We start from the raw sequence: 23,932 nt of genomic DNA on the forward strand, positions 1-23,932 counted from the left end.
TCCTGCGATGATGAGAAACCGCCCCTACCTCCCTCCCTTATTGAAAAAGCAGCTTACAGAGCCTTGGATTTGCCTTCGAAATAGTGATTTTGATCAAAAATAAGCTAGAAATAGACAATTTGACATTGATTACAGCAAGGCAAAAAAACGCGACAGTTTTTTTCACCCGTGGAATGGCTTTAAAAACCTGGCAACCCTGACTCACAGGCTCCAAGGGCAGATCATTGAGACTTTAATAACACAGTGAGACATATTATAATAAATGAAATATGTAAAAGATAAAATGTTAAGTGGTGAAATCGCATTGGTTTTTGATCGAAGACCTTTAAGGCTGAAATGTAGCGGTTTTCTACAAGTTTAAGTGACCTGTTCTCTGGAGGCAAGATGAGAGATTTAGGGATGCACTGATACCGATACCAGTATCGGGTATCGGGCCGATACCACATGCTTGTACTCATACTCGTTCTCATTAATGAGGTCCCGCTACCACTCGACGTGTGGCCTGCAAACTGGAGAATTCTTTAGTGGAAATACAATATTCCACATAGAGCTGACTTTACTACAGATGACACTCCCTAAATCTGTGCTGGTCTGTGTTTAACCAGGGCTAAATGTTGTTAGTGCTGCAGCGTGGAGTCTGCATTGTTTACAAGATACAGGCTAATGTTGCCAACTAGCCGCTAACAGTTTTGGTGATTCTTACGCCACTTTATGCACAGGGGTTTTTTCATCTTAAAAACTAACCCAGCAACTAAAAAGTACTCAGAAAATCCAAAATAAAGAGATACAGCATTTCCATATTGAGCGAAAATGAGCTGCAGCAAAACAATCAAAATGCTGTGGGCTAGTTTGAGTTGCCATAAAACACAGGAGAAAATCTACACGGAGCTGAAGTAAGAGACCATTTCGCTGCAGTAGTAAGTAAACGTCTCAATTACTATTGTTAAATAAAAATACATAAATGAAAAAGCACAGGCATTGAGGAGCTTTTGGACATGGGCTGTTCTGTCTATGATGGACAGTGCAATAAAAGTAAAAAATTATATTGAATGAAAACAAAATGGCATCTGTACAATTTTGATAGAACTTCTCTTAAAAGTGAAGCCTACTTTACTTAAGGAAATGTAAATGAGTAAATTAACTAATTACAAACCAATCTGCAATGAAAAAGTAAATATGTTGAAGATAATGCCTTGTACTCGCATCAGTATTCAGTATCGGCAAGTATCGGTTCTAGAAAAAGTGGTATCTGTGCATCCTTTGAGAGATTCAAAAACATTTGCGCACACTCAAGAGTTAACAGTTTCCTCATTATTTTGGAGCAGCTGTTTGAGGTAAGACTGAGGTAAGATTGATCACGTGGTGAACCATCCAACCTCTGTATTTTACCACGGTAGGACTGGGGAAATGTAATAAAAATCTAATTTGTCAAGTCATGATTCAGTGGTTTTCCAGTTAAATGCAGCTCTAAGCTCAAATTTCCCCCACTCTCTTATTGGTGAGTGACAGGGAATTTAAAAGCTTTCATTCTTAGAGGCAATAAAAGTGCACATGGATCGTGTAGAAATTGTCGAGAATTGTGCTATAAACTTTTTTTTTTTTAGCATATCGTCATATTGTTTATTTACTTTTGTGTGCATGTTTTGCTTTATCACGTGTCTACTCTTTTACTACTGCTAAGCCTTGTCCAGTTGCCCACGTCTTATGCCTCTTAATCCTAACCATTGGCCGGAGCAAGTGCTAAAGCTAAGATTAGCCCAGATAGGCATGCACACACACCGTGGAGTCACACTATACACAAACCGGGGGTGGGGGGAAACACGCTTCAGACAAGAAGAAAAAAAAACAAAACAAAAAACAGGCCAGGACCAAGTTACTCACTCATGATTACTCCAGGACAAACAGTCCACTCTGAGGCTACGCCGCTGCCGATTGGATGAGAAACATCCAGGCTCAGTCAATGGGAGGAGGATTCTTGATGCGCTACAGCTCAGACACCAGCGATAAAGCCAGGCCAAGAGTACAGTTGAAAGTATACTAAGTACCATCAATGATGTGACTGAAGTACAGCCTAAACTTACGGTAATGGGAATTTTGCTTCGTGAGTAGAAGGTTAAAAGCAGTACTAAGTACCATGTTTACCTCTGGGGGTAATACAAGTGCTGATGGGATGTTTTGGGGGGGGGGGGGGGGGGTGTCTCTGGCCAGAAAACCATGCTTGCAACTTTCCCTGCACCGCGTCAGAGGCCCCAATACACACTAATGGAATCACGAAGAAGATGCTAACAGGCTAACGGGCAAAGCTAACAGCGGGCTAGTGCCACTTTAGCAGTATTTACAGCCAAGTTTGAGTGGAAAAAAAAATCTCTATTGTGTAATTGGATGCACAATATCCCTCTCTTCCTTTGTCTGTTCTGTCAGTGTAGTATTTACTCTCGTGGACAATTAATGAGTAAAAAAACGTAACATGCTTCGACTGTGGCGCTTATGGCCTCAAGGGGAATGAGTTACTAAGTTATTATTTTTGATTGAATTAAAATAAAATAAAAATCTCATTAGATTTGCTGTGTATTAGACGAGTGCAAAAAAAAATTATCTAAACACATCTGTAAAGTTTGCAAAGACTTGGAGCATGAACCTTTTTGTAGTATTTTGGCAAAATGTCTACAATAAGGGCATGTTTGAAAAGTCCATCCAGCTGTTTTTGATTTTGTGTCCAGCAGCGTTATGAGAGAGCACAGCTATGTGAACTATTAAACTAATACAAGAATCAAGCATTTCAGAATTGTGAATATAGAACTTGAAATCGCAATCTTTCTTTTGTACTTGAAGACCTTACCCCCAGAATAATAATAATAATTGTATAGCACCGATGAAACCAGCTGGACAAGGACAGTGAATGAATCGTTCCTGCTATTCTTCTTTGCTCGACCCAGGTGCAGCGGTGACGATCTCTTCAGCAAGTCGCTGTGAAGGGGATACTGACAGATAGGTGTCAGCTCCGCAGCCGTCGGCCAATCGCACCCTTCGGATTTTCTGACAGGAAGCTCCCTGATGGGATCTGACAGCCAATCAGAGCAGTGTATGCCAACGAGGCTCCGAGCTGCAGGTCGACAGGCTGAGAAGGGCGCGCTAAGATGCTGTTTGTCACACAGTCAAAACATACAGCCGCTCAAAAGTGACAGTGACAATCATTTTCTAGTACAATGTGCTAAACAGAGATCCTGGTATAGAGTCTATCATCAAGAAAACAAAAGAGTGGCGGGGTACACAAATCATCATATTTAGCTGCCAGCGCAAATCACAAGTCATGAACAGCGTTAATAAAACAGCGAAGATGCAATGCTCTAAAAGCTTCAAAACAACAGGATGATGCGGTGACAGTGTTCAAAATACCTGAAATTGGTAACCGTATGTTGTGAAATACAAAGCCTGATCCAAAAACAACCAGTGACAACATGCAGAGACACACCTGCAACAGTGGGTCCCTCACTCACTGATCATCTTGTTTAAACACCAGCTTCACATGATCAAAGAGGTACTAGACATGAACATATTTGGTATGAGTGACAAAGGTTTGAAAAAGTAGTAATTTTCTTCAAGCTTAACACACTCAGTATCTTTATATTGCCTTTAAGTAGCTATAACCATCTGCTGCTTCTGATTAAAGCTCATACTTCACTGTGATTGGTTAAATATACCACTCACTCTCTCAGTTTATTTGAGAAATTAACCCCCTCCTGGCCGTGCATGTGGAGGATTCTCTCAGAGGGAGGAGTTATCTTACTGTAGTGCAGTCACGATACTAACATTTTAAACTCAATTTTGAAGAGCCAAAGAGAAAAGAAAAAGTACATAATAAATTGTAATATTGTGCCTGAGCACTCACATATGTGTTCTGTATGTGTAGTGAGAGTGAACTGGGAAACGTGCAGTGTTTATTTACCAAACACAGCCCTTTTAGAAGGTCATGTTTGACTAACCTACCGTCCTTACTTGCATTATGTTTACACGACCCCCGGCGAGAGGAGTGCGCCCAACTGTTTGGTCATGCACATATGAAGCAGGGGACCTGGCACGGGCTCACACTTGGCAGAGGTGAGCTTTTGTAAGTGCATCTGTGGAAAGTGCTGAGCGCTGCTCTTATGACTGATCGCGTCTATAGCTCATAGCTCAAAGACTTCAGCGCGTGTCGTCCAGCTCTACGCCCCTCTCTATAGGCCCTGTTCACACCTGGGATTTTACACATATCTGATCCCAAGTGGCCAGCTCGGATCCCTGGGTGAATTTAAATGTGATGATGTCTGCTGTTTTAGATCAACCATCTTTAAGACCAACCAACCCTATTTCTACAAACGATCCTCAATACTTACAATCAAGTGGCTCAGGCGGCGTCAGGACCAAAAGCAGAGAGGAGCAGCTCAGGAGAGATTCAACTTTTTGCCCGATACATCAGATCAAAAACAAGTTCTATATATTTGATATTGCCTGTTTTCTGTAATGACAGCTTTATTTACACTGCAGATTTAGACTCATGCAGACGTCCTGTCAAAGCTAAAAAATAACTTCATGTTGGCATTTGATCCTTTTTGTTTTAGATTGAAGGATTACCTCTTTGCATACTGAGATATGTTCTTACCTGAGCTTAGACGAGTTGATGCGTACTTGTCTAGTCTTCGTGTGTGCGCTCTGTCACGCAAAAAGACCAAAGATGTTGTTAGCGTTTAGCAGTTACGCATCAACTTGTCCAAGCTCAGGGAGAACATATCGCAGTATGAAAAAACAATGGCCAATTCCTTTCAAATAAAGTGAAAGAGATGGGGTTTTCCTTTTGTCTAAATAAATGCTAAACATATAAAGCAATAAATCCACATAAATGATTAAACAAAACAAAAAAATCAAAATTAAACAATTTGATCGAACTGTGACTTGACAATTACCCCATAGCTACTCATGAAAATGATGGGATGATAATTGAAATTGCATAAGAAATTAATTTTTATTGAACATGTGCAAAAGGCTAGCTCAAAATCCGAAAAAATTGATCCCTGTGTTGCTACATTGAAAGCTGGGTCAAATGCAGTGGACACATTTCCCTATTTTACCAACTACTTCACCATCTATTCCCGGATGGCACAAAGGTAAATATTTCACAAGGTAACCGCGTTTTTCCAGTAAGACGTCGCACATGAGTCATATATCAGTCACACACTATTAGCGGTGTAAGCATATTCCCATTCATAGACAAAATGAACAAACACGGTAGCGGTTTGACAACAGCCGCCGCAGGTTTCTTTCACACCTTCCCCGGTCTCGGAAGTGCGGAGCGACACGCATGACTTTGTTTTTGACAGATTTAGTGGGATATTGTCACGCGGATCCCCCACCACGCCCGGACGCGCTGACACAGAACATATGCACTCGACTTCCTGCTGTTCCCAGATGGCGGGTCGCGGAAAGGCCAAAAAGTGACGGAGCAGTCCGCCGCGCGTTTCCTTCGATAATTCCTGTCGCCACTGCCGAGAGAAACTTGCCACGACTTCCCTTGCAAGGACGCCGCCACCAACACTTAAGCGCTCTTAAGCGTACGGAGCGATGAGTAATGACAGCTCCATTTAAGCTCCCGACACTTTGAAAAGGCGCAGAATGAATGCAAGCAAAGTCACGGTGCAAGGCCACGAGTGGGAGAGACACAAAGGAGACAGAGAGCCTACGCACAAGTGGAGAGTGTCAGCCAGGTGGAGATGTGACTTGGCTGAGATGCATTTATTTATGTTAACCATATTTTAGACCTACATAAGCAATACTGAAAAGGTTATATTAACACAGTAAAACCACAGTATCATCTACCATCAACATTCAGTCCTGGCAACACTTACAAGTTTACACCTAACAGATGCAATGAAGGAGATGATCACATTTGCTCTATTGAAAGTTGAGTAGTAAATGTGTGGATGGGAAATTGAGCATATTGCACTTTCTCCATAGAATTTGGATAAAACAGCACTATCCCTTATGGATCAGTAGAGCTGGGGTGGAATGGAGCTGAGCTGGCAATTGTGCAGTCTGCTGTGAGATTGTCGCAGCTTCAACTAAGACAATGTGGTTTTTCCAGCAGCTTTGCACAGAGAGGACCGCTCTGTGACTCTGTCCCGCAGTCCCTGCTCTTACAATAGGGCTGGCACCGAGCATGTGTCACCCATCTGTCAAACAATATGTCAACGCGGCCACACTGCTAAATGTGGCCTCAGACCATTCACCCGGTCATTCCCAAAATATTTACACTGCGAAGCTATTCTCTTAGCGGTGTTCTGTGTGCTTTGATTTTAATTTCATTAGTATCTGTGAGAAAACGGAAAAAGTCAAAGACGCAGTAATGGCTCAAGAATCATTACAGCATCTTTTCTCATGTGAACATTCCTTTGAAGACACCGACTGGTCCATTGGTTTTTATTTTCTTTAGATTGAGAAATCAATAGACTGCACACTCAAGATAGTTGTAGACACAGGTCGGCTTTCAATGTGTATAAATGAGTCAATAATAAAAAAAATCACAGGGTAAATGAAATTGTCAGACGTTTCCCTGTTGTGTGTAACGTGGCTTTGCTTGGTTCTAAAAGAGCTTTGCATAAGCTGTGACTAAAATATCATCAATTGTAGCGGCATTCCTGGAGGCCTTGATGCCTCCTGCTATTAACAATGAAGCCGTCAGTAAAAGAAAGACACCTTTATGCACAAAGCTTTGCCCCTTTTATTCCCCTGAACATCTTAATAGGCATTTGACAGTCACAGCTTTTTTTTTTTTTTTACACATGTCTCCAGGACCATGTTTCAACATCTAGAATTCTTATCAGGTACAAGCTTGGATTTTATGTGTAAGAAACATATTTAAACCGTTATAAAAGGTCATACTTAATCACATTTGCAAAACAAACACTTAAATCGTTTCAAACTCATGAGCTTGTTCTGATTTGGTGGTGTACAGTATAAAAGACTCAAAGAAAAACAGACTCAAAGGAAAAGTTAAACTCTCAGTGTGTGGAATTGTGGGTGTTGTTTTTCCAGGGGGCCCCCGGCTGTTACCCAGGTGACCGTGTGTGCTTTGGCATGTCCACTGGAAACTGCTGCGGACAGAGAAGTCCACACTGAAACAATAAGTCAAACTGAACATCATCCTTAAGTACAGAGCAACGGTTTACAAATCCTGGCCCGGGACCCCTCAGTTGGTCTCTTATTTTGTGATTTCTCTTTCTTTTTTTTTTTTCCCCTCTGGAGCTGTACTGATAAACCACCTGCTTTTGAGCGAGCCGTGATAACTATATACACTACTTTGTTTACATGATCATTATTATCATTATTTTCTGTTAGTGTTGTATCATTGAGTCACTGTGACATAGTGCGAATGACACCTTTGAGGAGAGTTTCTGTTTGTGCTATGAACTCAGCGCTCCACTAATTATACACTCATGACATCTCTGTGGGTGAGCACTTACACACACGGGGGTCGGGGGAAATGACTAATTAAATATGCATTAATGAACATACTGGAGCACCTTGGAAGAAAACAGGGACCAGCTGCGATGACTAGACAAACCCTCGTCCTCCTGACAGAGAGAGAGGCATGTTCTTTCTACGTGATCAAAGAGACAAGAAGATAAAGCTGGACAACAGTCATTAACCTTCACTTTAAAGACAAGGGGGAAACAGAAAGAGCTGACCCGGAATATGAAGTCAAAGCAACAATTATTACCAAACAAAAACATTATCATCCTAGAGTCCGGCCAGACAAGAAAGTCTGTTCCTATTTCGTTGAAGGAAGTCATTTTATTTACGCAAGTTCAGATGGATGTGGCAGCTCAGAGAAACCATTCAGAGAAAGGCATGGTCAGAATGCAATTGAAAAGAAAGGACTACAGTTAGCGCTAATTAGCAGTGTTGGGCAAGTTTCTTATATTTTTTTAATATATTGTATATTAGTGAGTACAGATTTAAAATGTAATATGTTTGTATTACATATTACTGTTTCAAAAATGTAGCATATCATGTAGTGTATGAGTTACTTTTGGCAAAATATTAACTGAAAAGGCCCCAAGTGCAAGGGCAGTCAGAGATTTCCTTTTCCTTTCGCTTTCCCCCAGTCTCTCGTGTAACTACAGACTGAATATATTATACACCAACCTCCAACTTGATTTGGTGCTGCATTTTATTTGGGGGGTGATTGCCATTTTTTGTTCATACATTTAAATAAGTGATACTTTATTAAACTCTGTAGAGAAATCTGTTCTCTGCATTTGACCCATCCTCATTGTCGCTGGGGAGCAGTGAGCTGCCGGCGTGGAGCCAGGCTGGTGGATTAACCTATTGCACATGTTTTTACCACAAACCTACGCAGACACGGGGAGAACATGCAAACTCGACACAGAGGCCCCGTCCAGGTGGGAATCGAACCCGGGACCTTTGACCTGTGAGGCCCGAGCGCTTCTGCTGCACCACCGTGCTGTCAATGCTGTTGTAACTCAAGTTACTTGAACTGTAATGACTAATATGACCATATTTTGTGTAAGTAATATGTTATATTCCTTAGTTACTGAAAATAACTAATTTTTACACACCTCAGCCTCATTCTCAAACCAAATGACTTCACTATGCTGTGTCCACTATCCATCTGTATCCTCTTTGGTCTTTCTCTAAACAGCATTTGTCGATGTCTTGTGACTTTTAAAATCAGCAACTCATCACTTTTTCTTTTCATTCTTGCTGACTCACAAAACACACATGTAACCATCCCAGCTGCATGCATTAGTTCATAGCCTAAGAAACATTAGCATATTGTGTAAGGAATTACTAGTTTAGTTATTATTTGTATAGAAATGGATCTGGAAAAGTAAAATATCTGCATGAAATCCAATACACCAATTAAAAGCCCACCAACTGTGAATCTGCTACGGTTTATACCTGCCTCTCTTGCGCTGCTCTCAGGCAGGCATTTGCGATATGAAAAAACAAGTGAACAGTCTCGCAAAATACTAAACTGCATGTTGAAAGGAGCCTTTGCAAAGTCATTTCTTAGATTCAACTAAACAATGAAAGATTTAGTACTTATACCAACTTCAAAATTAAGTTGGTGGAGGATATTGTCTGTTGATATCGCATTTCTTGTTACACCGCGTGTCCCAAATCCAGCATGAGGAGCAAGATGCCACAGTGACCAATTATTTGCAAATCTGCGGTGAAGTCAGACATGATTTTTTTTTTTTTATCGTGGACCACATTCTTGAAGATTAGGCTGCAGCCATTTTGTCTCTACAGTGACTTCCCTGCGGGTGAGACGCACAACGGTAGGCAGTGTGTTTATGAGTCTTTTCATTAAATAATAGAGATGATCAGGATTACTTTCCAGATAGCTTACACAGCGCAGCAAGTTCACTGATCCAAGGTTAATTCACTTCCCCCATGTGTGACGACCTCATCTTCGCTTACACGCTCGGTGCATCAACCCGTCTTGTGACTCCCTACATCTTAAACTCGCATAGTTATAGCTCCACTGTGGATTTTCTGAAATTGCCTTAATGCTTAACATTATGAGAGAAGGCGACCGAACCTGTAAAGCGCCTCGACAGATCTGACCGTTATGCACTGGCTTCAATTGAGGGCTAAACAATTCATCGAAACGTAAGTAAAATTCAGATCATCATTAACACATTATAATCGTGAAATAAAACGATTGTGAACTTTGCAATGCGTTTACCGCACGCCGCTCCTCTCAAAGCGAGGACCCGGATTCAGAAGTGGCTTATACCAGTTTCATGACAATAACCTGGTACATTTAGCACTTTGTGATTGTCCAAAAAAATCGAATTAAACTAATATAATAATTGTTTTTGGTTGTTGGTGCTCTGTAACGCTTGGGGATAAGAAACAGACTCGATGATAAGGTGGGGAAATGTACGTAGGGCTGCAGCTGGAGCTTGGGGTAAATTAGAGAGGCATTAAACTGGCACCGCCGCGCTTTTAACAGCTCCCTTGGACAATAACATAAAAAGCTGTAAAACGTTTATTATTTTATGTTTCTAAAATATGCAGATGGTCGCTCGGAGAAAGCAAATATCAGCCATGTGTTCGTTTTGTTATTACGGTTCTTATAACAAGTTTTCAGTCTCTCAGTCTGTCCACAAACAATATCATAGCTCATCTCGCTGATAAGAAAGTTGAAATTTAAAGTTAGGCTATTTTGGGGGGGGTTATATTACCACAGATCGAACAGGACACACTCTCAGCTTTGCAGTGACATACGGCTTTCTGCACAGTCCCCTCGAGTCTCCTCCTGGGCTATGAGGTTATGCAAATGAGGGCTAATTCATTCTATTCACAGGGAAGCTTCCTGGCTCCACAGCGATGTACGCAACAGGACAGTGGCCATTGTTAAATCCACTGAGGGTCCAAATACAGAGAACAGCGAGGTCATTGATCCATTCAGCTGGATGATATTAGCCCCCATTTTTGGCTCCATTAACAGAAGGAGATGACAGGCACCGCAGGCAGAGCATAACCCCCTCAATGGCTCGGACTAAATCAATATCATGAGCGTTGTCTGAGACTTGGGATTGCGACATCATTGGACACGCTTAAGATTTACGTCATACTACTTTAAAATCTCTTGCCGAGTCCAACCAGCCTGATAATAAGTGGAGGGGATCTAAGTCTCCTGCAGTCAGGGTTTATTCATGACTTTAGACTAAGGCTGCACGATTTTCCAATTGATAAGATTGTCAATTGATGTTTTAGAGGGATTATCTATTTCCCTGTGCAGACATTTTAAACACACCCAGGAGCACTGAGATTTGTATGAACACTGAAATATGAAACTGCTAAACTAATACAAGAATGAAACATTCCAGATGTTTGTCTAAACAGTGTCACCCTGGACACGGACTTTTCCCCCCTTCTCCCCTCAGGCAGGAGGCTACGGTCCATCCTAATCCATACCTCCCACCACATGAACAGTGTTTCCCCTTCGCCATCAGACTAAATGAACAATAACAAGACCCAATAACTCTGCATCAGACTCATGAATAACCTGTTCCAGCCATTTGCACTGCTCTGTTGCAATATGTGGTATGTCCACACTGCGGCTAACACATAAATATACGCTCAAGCTGTTGTTCTATGTCAAATTGTTATTGTCTTTACTATAGTTTAAATGGTTTATGTTTCATGTTGTACGATCCAACAAAAACGATTCCTAGTTGTGAACCTGTTCGTAACTATGGCAATAAATACAATTGTGATTCTGGTTAGCAAGTCTCATGTATTAGACCACATGGACTGTGACTGACAGAAAGAAAATGTCCTTTTTTTATTTATAGACCTTTGCTTATTAAACTGGCACTTGAAAAGTCTTACAACAATCTGCCCCAAGTGCAATTCAACTGGGTCTAAACACTTGAGCGATGTTTATGCTTGATTCAAGTGAAATTTGTGACCAGCCATCAGCGACACACACCAAGCACAGAAACATACTTTAAAGAACTCAAAATAGGCAAACTGTGCATCTTTAGGGAGAGTGCAGCAGAAACACTCAACTCCTTAACAAGGGTGCACTACAAAGGAGCATTTCCCTCGGGCAGAGTGGCTCTTAATGTGTGAGTCAAACTAATGGACTGCTTCCTCCTCCAGTGGACCTGACCTCTTCTGCTCTCTCACTCATCCTAGTCCTTCTAGTTCTGGATCATTCAGTTGTTCCCCTGAAAATGGAAAAGCTGAGAAATTATCGATCAACGTGCAGGTGACTGCCGTACCTTACGATACAACATATGCAGCACAGGGTCTAATAATAAACCCGTGAAGATGCTCACTTTCATTTCCACAGCTCATTCAAAGCCTTTTACAAACATGCCCCTTAAGACGGCTCACGCGTGAAGCTGCTTATTTGTACACAAGCCCTCACGCTTTTTTTTCCATCTGGAGGAGATTCTTCCAGTGCCCTAGCGCCGACTGTGGCTCGGTCGGCTGTTTGCCCAGAAAAAGCAAGGGTCCCTGTAGGTATAGCGCTCCTTCACACTGCAGTGCGTGCTCCTCAAAACCCAGAGTGCTTCACCATCTATTTGATTGTGAGTTTCTCATAGTTTATGATCTGTCGTTCTACGTAAAACAGGAGCCGCCCTGCTAAAAATAATGGTCGAGGAACACTGGAACACTGCCATACAGCTGGGGACAATGAACTGAGCCTTACCTTTCTCTTCTTTGGATTTATAAAGGAAAACATTGTCTGTGTTTAACCACTGATGAATTCCCAGCACCAGCTCTCCCAGTTAGAAGCATGCACACACAGCACTATTTTACACATTGCTCTCCAAGTTGACTATGCCCTATATATAGGCCATGTGTACACAGCTTTAACCTCAGCAAAACACACACTCTTACACTCAGGGCAGCCCAGGGCCCTCGGGCTTTTAACGCCGTGCCGCTTCTCATCGCTCCACTGTTATTTGGCTAGGTCTTTTTCTCCTTTCTCCCCTCTCTTCGTGGATCCAAATCGTCCACACTGCTGCTCCCTCCTTCTCTCAATGCACTCTCAAATTGAGGCTATGACAGTAGTAGCTCCACACACAGAGAACTGTGGGTCAGCTGATAAAAGACTGTACTCACCTTCTGCAAACTGGAAATTATAGTCAGTCAGCTGAAAAGTGAGTAAGGCTATGATTCACACAGTTCAGAAGTTTAAAGTTCTACCCCTACATTCCTGCTTCTTATGTACGACAAGTGTGCATGCCTCATAAAGCCTTATGTTCAATGTGTTCTTACATCACTCACAGAGGCCAGGGTTAAGCTCCCTTAAACACCTGACTTTTATGAGAAAGCGGAGACATATATTGTGGTAATGTAAGCGCTGATACAGAGCATGCACGGTTTTACTGCGACAAAAACACAACTTCTGTGGTCAATACCATGACAAAGTATATAATTCAAGCGTAATGAATTAACATCAATGAATTAAAAAACACCTATAGTATTTTTTGCAGCAAGGGTTTAGCACTCTTGCCTCACAGCGAGAAGTGCAGGGTTCGATTCTCCGTCTGTGCAGACCTTTCTGTGTGGAGTTTGCAAGTTTCTCTCCCCGTGTCTGAATGGGTTTTCCTCCGGGGACTCTGGTTTGCCCCATCAACAGAAAACATGAACAATAGGTGAATCCTCCAGCCAAGCTATTCTAATCAGCCTGGAGATGTCCCCCGGCGCCTCACTACGGGTGCCCACTGCTCCTGACGGGTCGCCCCAGCGGCATCAAAGGATGGGTCAAATGCAGAGGACAAATTTCCCTGTGGGGTCAACCACTGGAGGTACTTGATCTTCCCCGAGTGGTACTCAGGGGCATCTGCAATTTTAGACCCTATTTATTTGAATAGAAAAAAGATCATTTCATTCATGCTTTAGTAATGGATTTAAGTTAGCTTGTGTTCTGGTTCAGACATCACAATTGAGACATTATAGAGCCGGGGTCCTGGATTAAAATTCATGGAGGACCATGGTCAAGCAAAGGTCTAGAACAGATGGGGTCAATTCACAGATATGGGGACAATGCGTTATTTAAAAATGTTATCAAACAATAACTACTGTACTTTGAAAAGACTATTTGAAGGTTTGAGGCCTTTCTTTGTGGAGTTTGTATGTTGTCTGTAGGTTTCCTCCAGGTACTCCGGTTTCCCCTTACCACGAAAATCATGTACAATAGGCCAGGATTGTGTTTGAGGGAGACCACGGATGGAAATTAACCCGGCGTGTTTACATGCATGAGCTTCATGTGTATTACTCGTGTGAACGGTTTGAAAATCACTGCCTTATCTTTTTTCTATTACTGGAATAAAATGCTTTTGGTTTTGTCTTTCAGTATATTGTATTGCAAAAGCAGACATTGGTGAAAAAAAGAGCCTTGTGCGCTGTGCATATCATTAAAAAACATTTCTATTGATCATGAACCAGCCGGAAAGATGTCAATTCTCTGTATGCGCTTTATCGTAGAGCTGACAATATTACTAAGACTGAAACCTGATTTATTCCTCATTGCTTCACTGTTTAGTAATGAACATGTTTCAGAAACAACTTTCATATTTCAACTTACAAACTCATTTGTGCTCAAATGGAACTTCTACCCCTTTATTACGAATCCCAATTACAACAAAAGTACAACTCTTTCTGAGGTACATGTCACAGAGGATGGTGATTTGAAACAGAGTTAAATAATGAATGTCCACTCATTGCACCTTTAAAAGAAATCAAAGAGACAAATAGGTTTGTTTTGGCCTCCTTTTTTCAAAGCTTCAGATGTTTGAATGGGTGATTTGTAAATTGCCAGCGACTGTGTGGGATAACAGCGCACATGTCGTTTTCCAGGCTTGTTTAAACATGTTGAGGCCAGTGCGTGTCTTATCACTCTGTCAAACAGCCAACGTCTCTGTGACAGTGCCAGCGCACCAGAAGCAGTCAGCCTGCACTGACTGACTGGCTGCGTCTGCGTTCACATGGAGCTTGTGTGCGTGCCCAATGGAGTGAATCATTCAAGATGCAGAAAATGTCTCCTTTGAACTGGTGCGGCACTAAATATCACACATGTAATTACCGCAATATGTAAGAGAAGCTAAACAGCAGTCATTTCATGGCATTTAGCCTTCATTTAGATGTAAAAAGGACGGCTAATGTCAGTTTCATAAATCTTCTTGTGATTGTTTCTATGTATAGTCATAGTTGTAAAGCAGGACACAATCATACAATTTGAAGAAGGTGGTGGGAGATTTGTAATATATGCTTTAATTTCAAATACAATATTCAATTCAGAGTGTATATTAACTAATGCATGAACACCTGCAAAGATTTACCACAGGGTTAGCAGGGTTTTTACATAAGAGCCCATGGAGATGAGATACCCTCATTTAGGTTTGTGACTATGCAATTTCGACCGAACTGGAACTATGGGCTTGAGGTGGGGTCCACATATGGCAATGCCTGATCAGTGGAAGACAAAGAAAGACAGCAATTCATTCACCAAATCACTTGAGTCTTTGAACACATGGAAGCCAGACTACAGAGAGAAACAGACCCGCCGACTTATGGAGGACCGTGGCTGCCAAAACTATAAATATATACATAAATAAATAAATAAATAAATAAATTTAAAAAAGATAAAATTTGCAAAGAAATGCGTGCAATTATGAGAATAAGTGCATTTATTTCTGTATTTATTTATTTATATATTTATTTATTTCTGTATTTATTTATTTATTTACATATTTATTTATTTTTGTATTGATTTATACATTTATTTCTGTATTTCTCTATTTATTTCTCTATTTCTGTATTTATTTTTGTATTTATTTATTTATTTATATATTTATTTATTTATATATTTATTTATTTATTTCTCTATTTATTTATTTATTTTTGCATGTATTTATTTATTTCTCTATTTATTTATTTATTTCTCTATTTATTTTTTTATTTATGCATTTATTTATTTATTTCTGTATTTATTTATTTATTTCTGCATTTATTTATTTATTTCTGTATTTATTTATTTATTTCTGTATTTATTTATTTATTTCTGTATTTATTTCTGTATTTATTTCTGTATTTCTCTTAATGAGATGCAAATCATGGGGTGGGTCGGGATGCCTCTGCTGTAAGCTCATTGGTCAATCTTTTTCCTTGCTCCAGAGCTTGTCCAGCATAGACGGCCATGTTGAGATCACTGTGTTCTCGCTATAGCCATGTCAGAACGAAAAAAAAAAAAAAAAGCATTCTTCCATATGCAGCAATTGCATTGTGTGTGTGTTTTTTTAAACAAATAAATAAATTATCCTTTGCTCTGTGTCGCTGAACAGCCTCCATTTTGGAGTGGTGAACGGTTGCATGTTGGACCTCAAGCATATCTAGTTGGGGACTGCTGTGCTATGTTCTAATGAGCTGAGAAGACTGGCGGACAGGAGAATCTGTAGTGTTGACTATATTATTTTCCGTTTGGATCAGTTACGTAAAGTCCCGTCGCCAGACGTCAGTCTTAAGGCGGCATTAGTATTACTATAAAGAACATATTTTTCGGTATTCGCGTAGCCCTGGCGCACACTGATCATTACATTAAATATAATCAACAGCAAATATGACCACACCAACTACAGCTGTAACATCAGTCCTCGTGGCGGAAACGTCAGTAGGCCTACATGCGTTTCTCCGAGCTGAGCCTCCTCATCAACACATTCTTTTACTCAGACTTGAACTTATGAGGGAGGCGGACTTCAGCGCTTTGTAGTAAAATACACAGGAGCACCTGTCACTGCCTTTGCCAAAAGTCTCTCACGAGCATCGTGGACTCTCAGGGCGGAGGATGATCGTTGATACCCCTCTATCATATCAGCTATATTTTATTTTGTGCCCAGACAACACGGGAGCCGTGCGCAATTCCCGTGGAGGGAACCGTGCCAGAGAAAGAGAGAGAGGGTCCTCTCTCTCCGTGAGGAGGAAATAGTTAGGTTACTTGTTGTGGAGTTTGGGCTGGTCTAATCGGGCAGAAAGCGCGAAAGTAACACTGTGCAAATGAGTGATCTTTGCCCAATTTGTAGTGGTTATACAGCAGTTCTGCAGGCCTTCTCGTGGTTATACGGCGTATGTCTGCGTATCACGTAGTCCACTACACCACATCTGTGTCGGGGGGGGGCGGGCATGGCCCCGTATGGCCAGCCCATAGCGACGGGTATAACCACAAGAAAACATGCAGGATGGCCGGATAACCACGACAAACCGGGCCAAGATACGTATCACTCATGTGCGAAGTGTTACTTTGCGCTTTCAATCGGTTTAATACACCGCACGCGACGAGCTCTCTCGCGCAAAGTGCGTACATGTACATTACAGGCGTGCGCTGAGAAGCGCCATGCTGTCAAGATGCGTGTGCCCACTACAAACCACTACAAATTGGGCAAAGATCACTCATTTGCACAGTGTTACTTTCGCGCTTTCTGCCCGATTAGACCAGCCCAAACTCCACAACAAGTAGCCTAACTATTTCCTCCTCTAGCACGGAGGCGGCATTTCATCCCTCTCTCTCTTTCTCTGGCACGGTTCCTTCCAAGCTGCGCTCGTGCGCAATTGCGCACGGCTCCCGTGTTGTCTGGGCACAAAATAAAATATAGGTGATATGATAGAGGGGCATCAACGATCATCCTCCGCCCTGAGAGTCCACGATGCTCGTGAGAGGCAAAGGCAGTGACAGGTGCTCCTGTGTGTTTTACTACAAAGCGCTGAAGTCCGCCGAAAAGTCCCCGCGTTCGAAGTGTGCGTTTTACACTCAGACACTGGAGCTTTCAGTGAAGGCTGAGAGAGACTGAAAAGTGGACGCGGCCACAGCACTGACCGAGCCATATTCATGGTACAAACGGTGGCGCGAGTGTGGGGGTGTGTATGGGGGGAGTGTGGGGGTGCAGGCGCTCGTTCTACAGCCCCAGAGTCCGGTCGTTTTCCACGCTCAGAAACGTGTTTTCGTTGCATCGGCGCAGTATTCTGCACAGACGCAAGGCCCAGCTCATTCAGCTGCTTTTGAAAAGGACCTCACTCATAAGTTCAAGTTTGAGTAGAAGGATGTGTTGATGAGGAGGCTCAGCTCGGAGAAACGCATGTAGGCCTACTGACGTTTCCGCCACGAGGACTGATGTTGCAGCTGTAGTTGGTCTGGTCATATTTGCTGTTGATTATGTTTAATGTAATGATCAGTGTGCGCCAGGGCTACGCGAATACCGAAAAATATGTTCTTTATAGTAATACTAAATGTGCCCCTGCGTGGATTTCATATGCCCCCCTGACTGACGTCTGGCGACGGGACTTTACGTAACTGATCCAAACGGAAAATAATATAGTCAACGCTACAGTTTCTCGTATGCCTGTCCGCCAGTCTTCTCAGCTCATTAGAAATTTCACTCCAAAGCGAATCCATTTCTATCTCCGACTTGTTTGGCTAGCTACTAGTTGTTGTAAGGGGTAGTAACATAGCACAGCAGTCCCCAACTAGATATGCTTGAGGTCCAACATGCAACCGTTCACCACTCCAAAATGGAGGCTGTTCAGCGACACAGAGCAAAGGATAATTTACTTATTTGTTTAAAAAACACACACACAATGCAATTGCTGCATATGGAAGAATGCTTTTTTTTCTTTTTCGTTCTGACATGGCTATAGCGAGAACACAGTGATCTCAACATGGCCGTCTATGCTGGACAAGCTCTGGAGCAAGGAAAAAGATTGACCAATGAGCTTACAGCAGAGGCATCCCGACCCACCCCATGATTTGCATCTCATTAAGAGAAATACAGAAATAAATACAGAAATAAATACAGAAATAAATAAATAAATACAGAAATAAATAAATAAATACAGAAATAAATAAATAAATACAGAAATAAATAAATAAATAGAGAAATAAATAAATAAATGCATAAATAAAAAAATAAATAGAGAAATAAATAAATAAATAGAGAAATAAATAAATACATGCAAAAATAAATAAATAAATAGAGAAATAAATAAATAAATAGAGAAATAAATAAATATATAAATAAATAAATAAATACAAAAATAAATACAGAAATAGAGAAATAAATAGAGAAATACAGAAATAAATGTATAAATCAATACAAAAATAAATAAATATGTAAATAAATAAATAAATACAGAAATAAATAAATATATAAATAAATAAATACAGAAATAAATGCACTTATTCTCATAATTGCACGCATTTCTTTGCAAATTTTATCTTTTTTAAATTTATTTATTTATTTATTTATTTATGTATATATTTATAGTTTTGGCAGCCATGGTCCTCCATACCGACTGCTGCTCATCAGATCAAGAATAAATCTCACAAACTCCATGCTGAGAGGAAAGATTTACACCACTGGACCATTTCAAGATGTCTCTATTGTGGAAAACACTGGAAACTTATCCCTAGATGCTCTATAATTGTTTTGCCATGATGTCAAGTTATTTTTCATCAACACAATTGTGTAGACTAAGCATGGTATCACCTCACAGAAAAGAAAATGACTTTCCCTCCTGAAAACATAGTAATCAGGCGTGCAATTTCAGGCACATCTGGAAACGCTGGGGAGCTTCCTACCCAAACAAAACTGGAGGCACGCACTCCTGAGGTGTTTCTCTTGGAGTGCACGTTAATCCAAGTGGCCGGGATGAGATCTACAGATGCTAATCGTGTCCAGATGTTGTGTGTGCATGACTCATGTCGTTATGTGCCCTGCCCTTTAATCTCTGCACCAAGTTGCCAACTGCCACTGGGTCAAAGCAGAATCGTAAAAACTCCAGTGCGTCTGGAAACTACACATGAACTATTAGAGAATGGATGTGCCACAGTGGAGCGTGAGCTGTGTCCTCACAAGTGTGCAGTGAAGCTGGGAAACAGTTCTCTGTTTCATTGCCACAGTTGATTTCAATAGGTCAAGAACGTGCAGGAAACAGTGACGATCCGAGACCTGAAACGCGAGTTCAAATCCGAAACACCGCCTCGCTTTTGCCCGTGTGTTTGCGCGCGCGTGCCATACCTTGAAGGTATTATGAGGGCTAATTGGAAAGCCCCCGTGACCAGCAGCATTAAACACTGAAAACACCGACAAGAGAAGAAACAGCGATCCAACTTACTTGCCAATGACCTCGCACAGCTCGTACACATCTTCAAAGAGAATGTCGTCGTCCGCCATAGTCATGCTAGGACTGGGGGAAATGTCTCCCCAAAATGCGTCCCGAACCCGAATATGCTTCTAAGTGCAGACAACAAGGCAGGCCACAAGCAGCTTGACAAATAGATGCCTCCTCGAGCTCAGCAGCGAGTGGGCAGGCGCTGAAGAGTTCACAAGGAGCGGTTCTAAATCCCAGTTGTTACCGCTTGCTTCGACCCCCGCCCCCCAAAAAACGCTGCGTCGCCGTGGGCGAATCCCACAGGGAAAAGCTCAGTAATCCAGTTTGGGTCGGGAGTCCGCCGGTTCGACCCCGCCTTCCTCGTCCACACCACGGCACTTCAGACTCGGAGCAATGAACTAAACTCCTCTGTCTGTCTGTCCCCGTGAAACACTCCAACTACAGCGAACAGAAACAAGAGGCAGAGCCAGGAGACAGTGCATCAGCTCGGGCTGAGCCGGTCAGTCCAGGTGCGTACAGTACTCTTCACATCTCCAAATGCCACCCGGCGCCACTTTGCCGCGTTTTCACGGATTAGCGCAATGTCCCTTGAGAAGTGCAACTATGGCAGGTTCAAGTCTGCCACACAGAGACTCGCGTCCCCGCGTCTTTCCCCCTCGTCGACACTTCCCAGTCCGCGCTTCGTGTTTTTCCCAAGCACCGTCAGTTTCTGCTCATATGCCCGGACGTGCAGGCAGCAGCTCCACGGAGCTTCCAGAAAGACAAGCCCCTCCTACAAGGAGGTTACGAAACTGCTCCACTATCCTCCATTCTGGCGCAGCGCCTTTTCCCTGGGTTTTCCTTTGAGGCACGCAGGCTTTGAGCCAACATGGCGGTTCAGTAGCGCCACAGAGGCTCGTTTAGGACGAGTTTATGTGGAATTAAAAAAACAATGATGGTAGTACGGATTCGCAGTATTTATCTGATTAATTTGATTGAAACATTCTTTATTTTTAGTTGTGTGTTGTTCTTGTTTTATAGATAACATACCTTAAAGGTGCATAATGCAACTTTTTATGCGGTGAAAAAGTTGGTATTTGTGCGTATTTGACCTTGCAGTGCCCCAGCGGCTGTATGATTAGTTATTTGTGCCTCTTTGGTCGATTATGGTGGTCTCTACAATGCTACAGGATCAATTGTTTTGTAGTTGAGGCTCCGTCAGCATAGGAAACCTTCCAAACAATTGATCCTGGAGCGTCCTAGAGACCACTGTGATGGAAAGTAAAGGTGCCACGCTGACCACAAGGTCAAATACGCACAAATGTCAACTTTTTTTCAAAAAGTAAAAAGTTATATAATGCACCTTTAAAAGAGGCTGGAAAATAGTCTACACAGATGAAGTTTGCTATTTAAGCAGCTATCAGGTCTTTACATCTCTTTTGTGTGCACTCATTTTTGTCAAATTCCTCTGGGGTGCCCATGGGATGGCGGATTTGAGCCCCAGCCCGGGCCGATCGTCTTCTCCTTTACTAGGGGTTAGCGCTGCTGATAATTGGCAGAGAGTGTGAAACAAGTTGGACACATGTTCAAATAGCCTTTGTTAATCATTGCAGGAGTATTTGTTGAAGCTGAAAGGAAAGAAGATAAAATGTAAAATACATAATAGTTTACTCAGCAGTCTTCTAGCTCCCATTAACATATGTTTTGTTTGTTTATTTGTGTAGTTTACATATTTATTTGGTGAGCAAAGAGTTGAGCGCTGTTAGTAAACCCCTCATGGAGATTATCTTGCGTTTTTTTTTATTGAGCAGAATTTCATCAAGTCTATGTTTTGCTTTTTGACAGCTGAGGCTATACACCACAATGTTTATCTTCTTGCCCTTGTACGTTGTTTGAGTTAAGCACAAATATCAAAGGTGGTTGGTGTGATGTGATGCAGCAGGAGGCCATTTGGCTTAGAATAGGAGAAATCAGGACATCAGAGAAAATCTTATCTCTATCCAGCACACGCTCCTTGTCTCAGCCAGGGGCCGGCCGCTGAGTGTGTTTTGTGGCTGTTCTTGCCTCGGTGGCAAACATCACATTGTCAGAAATCACAGTCCAAGTGGCTGCTCCCCTGGTCGCACATAGTATATAGTCTGCCACCAAAATGTTTCTATCTGCTGCCTTATAATAACCATCTTGAAAATGTTTTTAAGTTTTTTGTTTGTTTCTTTCATGATTTCCCCGCACGGCAAGGCTTGCACCCATCATTTTGCATATTGTGCACATAATGCCACATGCACTCAGGGTGAGATAAGCCAATTAATGACATCGTCTGTTTTTCTTTCTTCCAAGATCTTATACAACCCCTTGATTGGACTGTCACTTCTGTAAATAATAACAGCTCAACCTTGCATTAGTTTGATCAAGGTGGAAAAATAGTGAGATAACCCTTTCCATACCATGGGCCGAGGTCTATAACCAGGAGTACTTCAATATATCAATGAATTAGTAAACGAATGGTAAGAGCAATAAAGCGTCACCAGAGGAGAGCATGCAGTTGACCCTGTTCTATCAGTCTATCAATTTGACATTTCTGAAAGATTCACATTCCAGTGATATTCTAATTTATGCCGGTCCATCTGTAGTGTTGAGAGTAAAAAAGCACTTTCTGCCCGACTGCAGTCATCCTGTTCATCTTGCATGAACTCACTGTGCTGCTCTCTGTAACAGTGATTTTTTTAACGGTGAACATGTGCACTTGGTTTTGTGACAGTCAGGAGATGCACGTTGCTTCCGGTTCAAAGTGGTCACTGAATCACTGAACAGCAGCGAGTAAACACGTTGTTTTATTCCACTCACACATGGCCTCACAATTCAGTTTGAGCCAGTTACAAGCCAATACAAATGTTAGCCGGGCACGGGCATCTGCTGTTAAGCTTAAAATGACAAGGAGATTGCAGACCTCTTTTAATCACTACCTTTTTATTGTTTAGCAGCCTATACTATAATCATATAAATGTGTTTTCTCATGGTAAACCCTTGTGCTGATTATTCTACAACAATACATGAATTAGAAATGAATGGTAAAGAGAGATATCCATAGAAAGGTATGAATTCCAGAAGCCACTGCATAAAATCTCGACGCCTGTCTAACACCTTGCGCTCAAGCTGCATCACAGACCAGCAGCTTGAACATATCCAGCTGGAGTCTGGGTTTGGAGTATTATGTCTTGCCCCTGGCTGAGTCTAAAGTAAAGCTTGTTCCAGTTTCCTCACTCCTCAGAGCAGAGTAAACTGAGACTCCCTGTTGGAGAGCTGCAGACGGATTGCGTGAGGAGTGCATCACCCTCCTGCCACAGGAACACAGGGGGGTGTTTATGATAGTTTTCTAAAACTCACTTTTCTTGCAGATATGGCAAACTCGGTCTTTTGTCATGTGCTTTTGATACAGGGGGGGGGGACACCCTAGCACAAGAATCTGAAAAGAGAAAACAAGCCAAGAGCAAAATGTTGAAAGATTGAAAAGTGATGAGTATGGATGGATATTTTGTCTTCGTGACAATGAGATGACACTCAGACAGACTACAAGTTTTACAGAAAAAGTTACTACATTCTGGTATTTCTTCTCTTTTCTAGTCTTGTTTGTGAAGTATTTCTGATCAATCTTAAAAGAACAGGCCACCGTTTTTCCATACTGAGATATATTCTTACCTGAGCTTAGACCAGTTGGTACATACTCATCTGGTCTTTGTGCGTGCACTCAGTTATGCAAAACGACCAAAGATGTAGTTAGCGTTTGGCCTCTCCCAATGTATTCCTATAGCTCCAAACGGGGGTGAAGTTGGAAGCTATACCACACTCTTCCACGGGCACGCACAAAGACCAGACAGGTACGTATCAACTCGTCTAAGCTCAGGTAAGAACATAATTCAGCATGGAAGAACTGTGTGCCCTCAGTCACACAAAAAGACCAAAGATATTTCTAGCATTTGGACTCTCTCAATGTATCCCTATAGCTCCAAACGGGGGTGAAGTTAGAAGCGACCAAGCTCTTCCACGGGCACGCACAAAGACCAGACAGGTACTCATCAACTCGTCTAAGCTCGGGTAAGAACATATCTCAGTATGTAAAAACGGTGGCCCCTTTAAGTTACTCATCTTACAATGGGATTATTTTCGATTTATCTTACTCAATACTTTTCCGATTGAGTTGGTATTTTTTGCAAAGATCAACCATTCACCAAAAAGAGGAATAATGTCTGGTCAGCATAAACAGACT

General features: G+C 41.8%; 1 protein-coding gene across 13 annotated transcripts in view; it reads right to left on the bottom strand.

Moving 5' to 3' along the window:
* Positions 1-20,446, bottom strand: part of caska (calcium/calmodulin-dependent serine protein kinase a) — a 104,772-nt gene extending 84,326 nt beyond the window's left edge. For 11 of the 13 annotated variants that reach the window (XM_079562480.1, XM_079562477.1, XM_079562485.1 and 8 more), the window contains exon 1: positions 19,693-20,446. In XM_079562480.1, the coding sequence (XP_079418606.1) occupies positions 19,693-19,757 (65 nt within the window). In that variant the 5' untranslated portion in view covers positions 19,758-20,446. The remainder of the gene's footprint in view (positions 1-19,692) is intronic. The other 2 variants (XM_079562488.1, XM_079562487.1) reach the window with 1 other exon arrangement.
* Between the last annotated feature and the right edge of the window lie 3,486 nt (positions 20,447-23,932).

The sequence above is a fragment of the Gobius niger genome, assembly GCF_951799975.1.
Source record: "Gobius niger genome assembly, chromosome: 9".
Taxonomy (NCBI): Eukaryota; Metazoa; Chordata; class Actinopteri; order Gobiiformes; family Gobiidae; genus Gobius; species Gobius niger.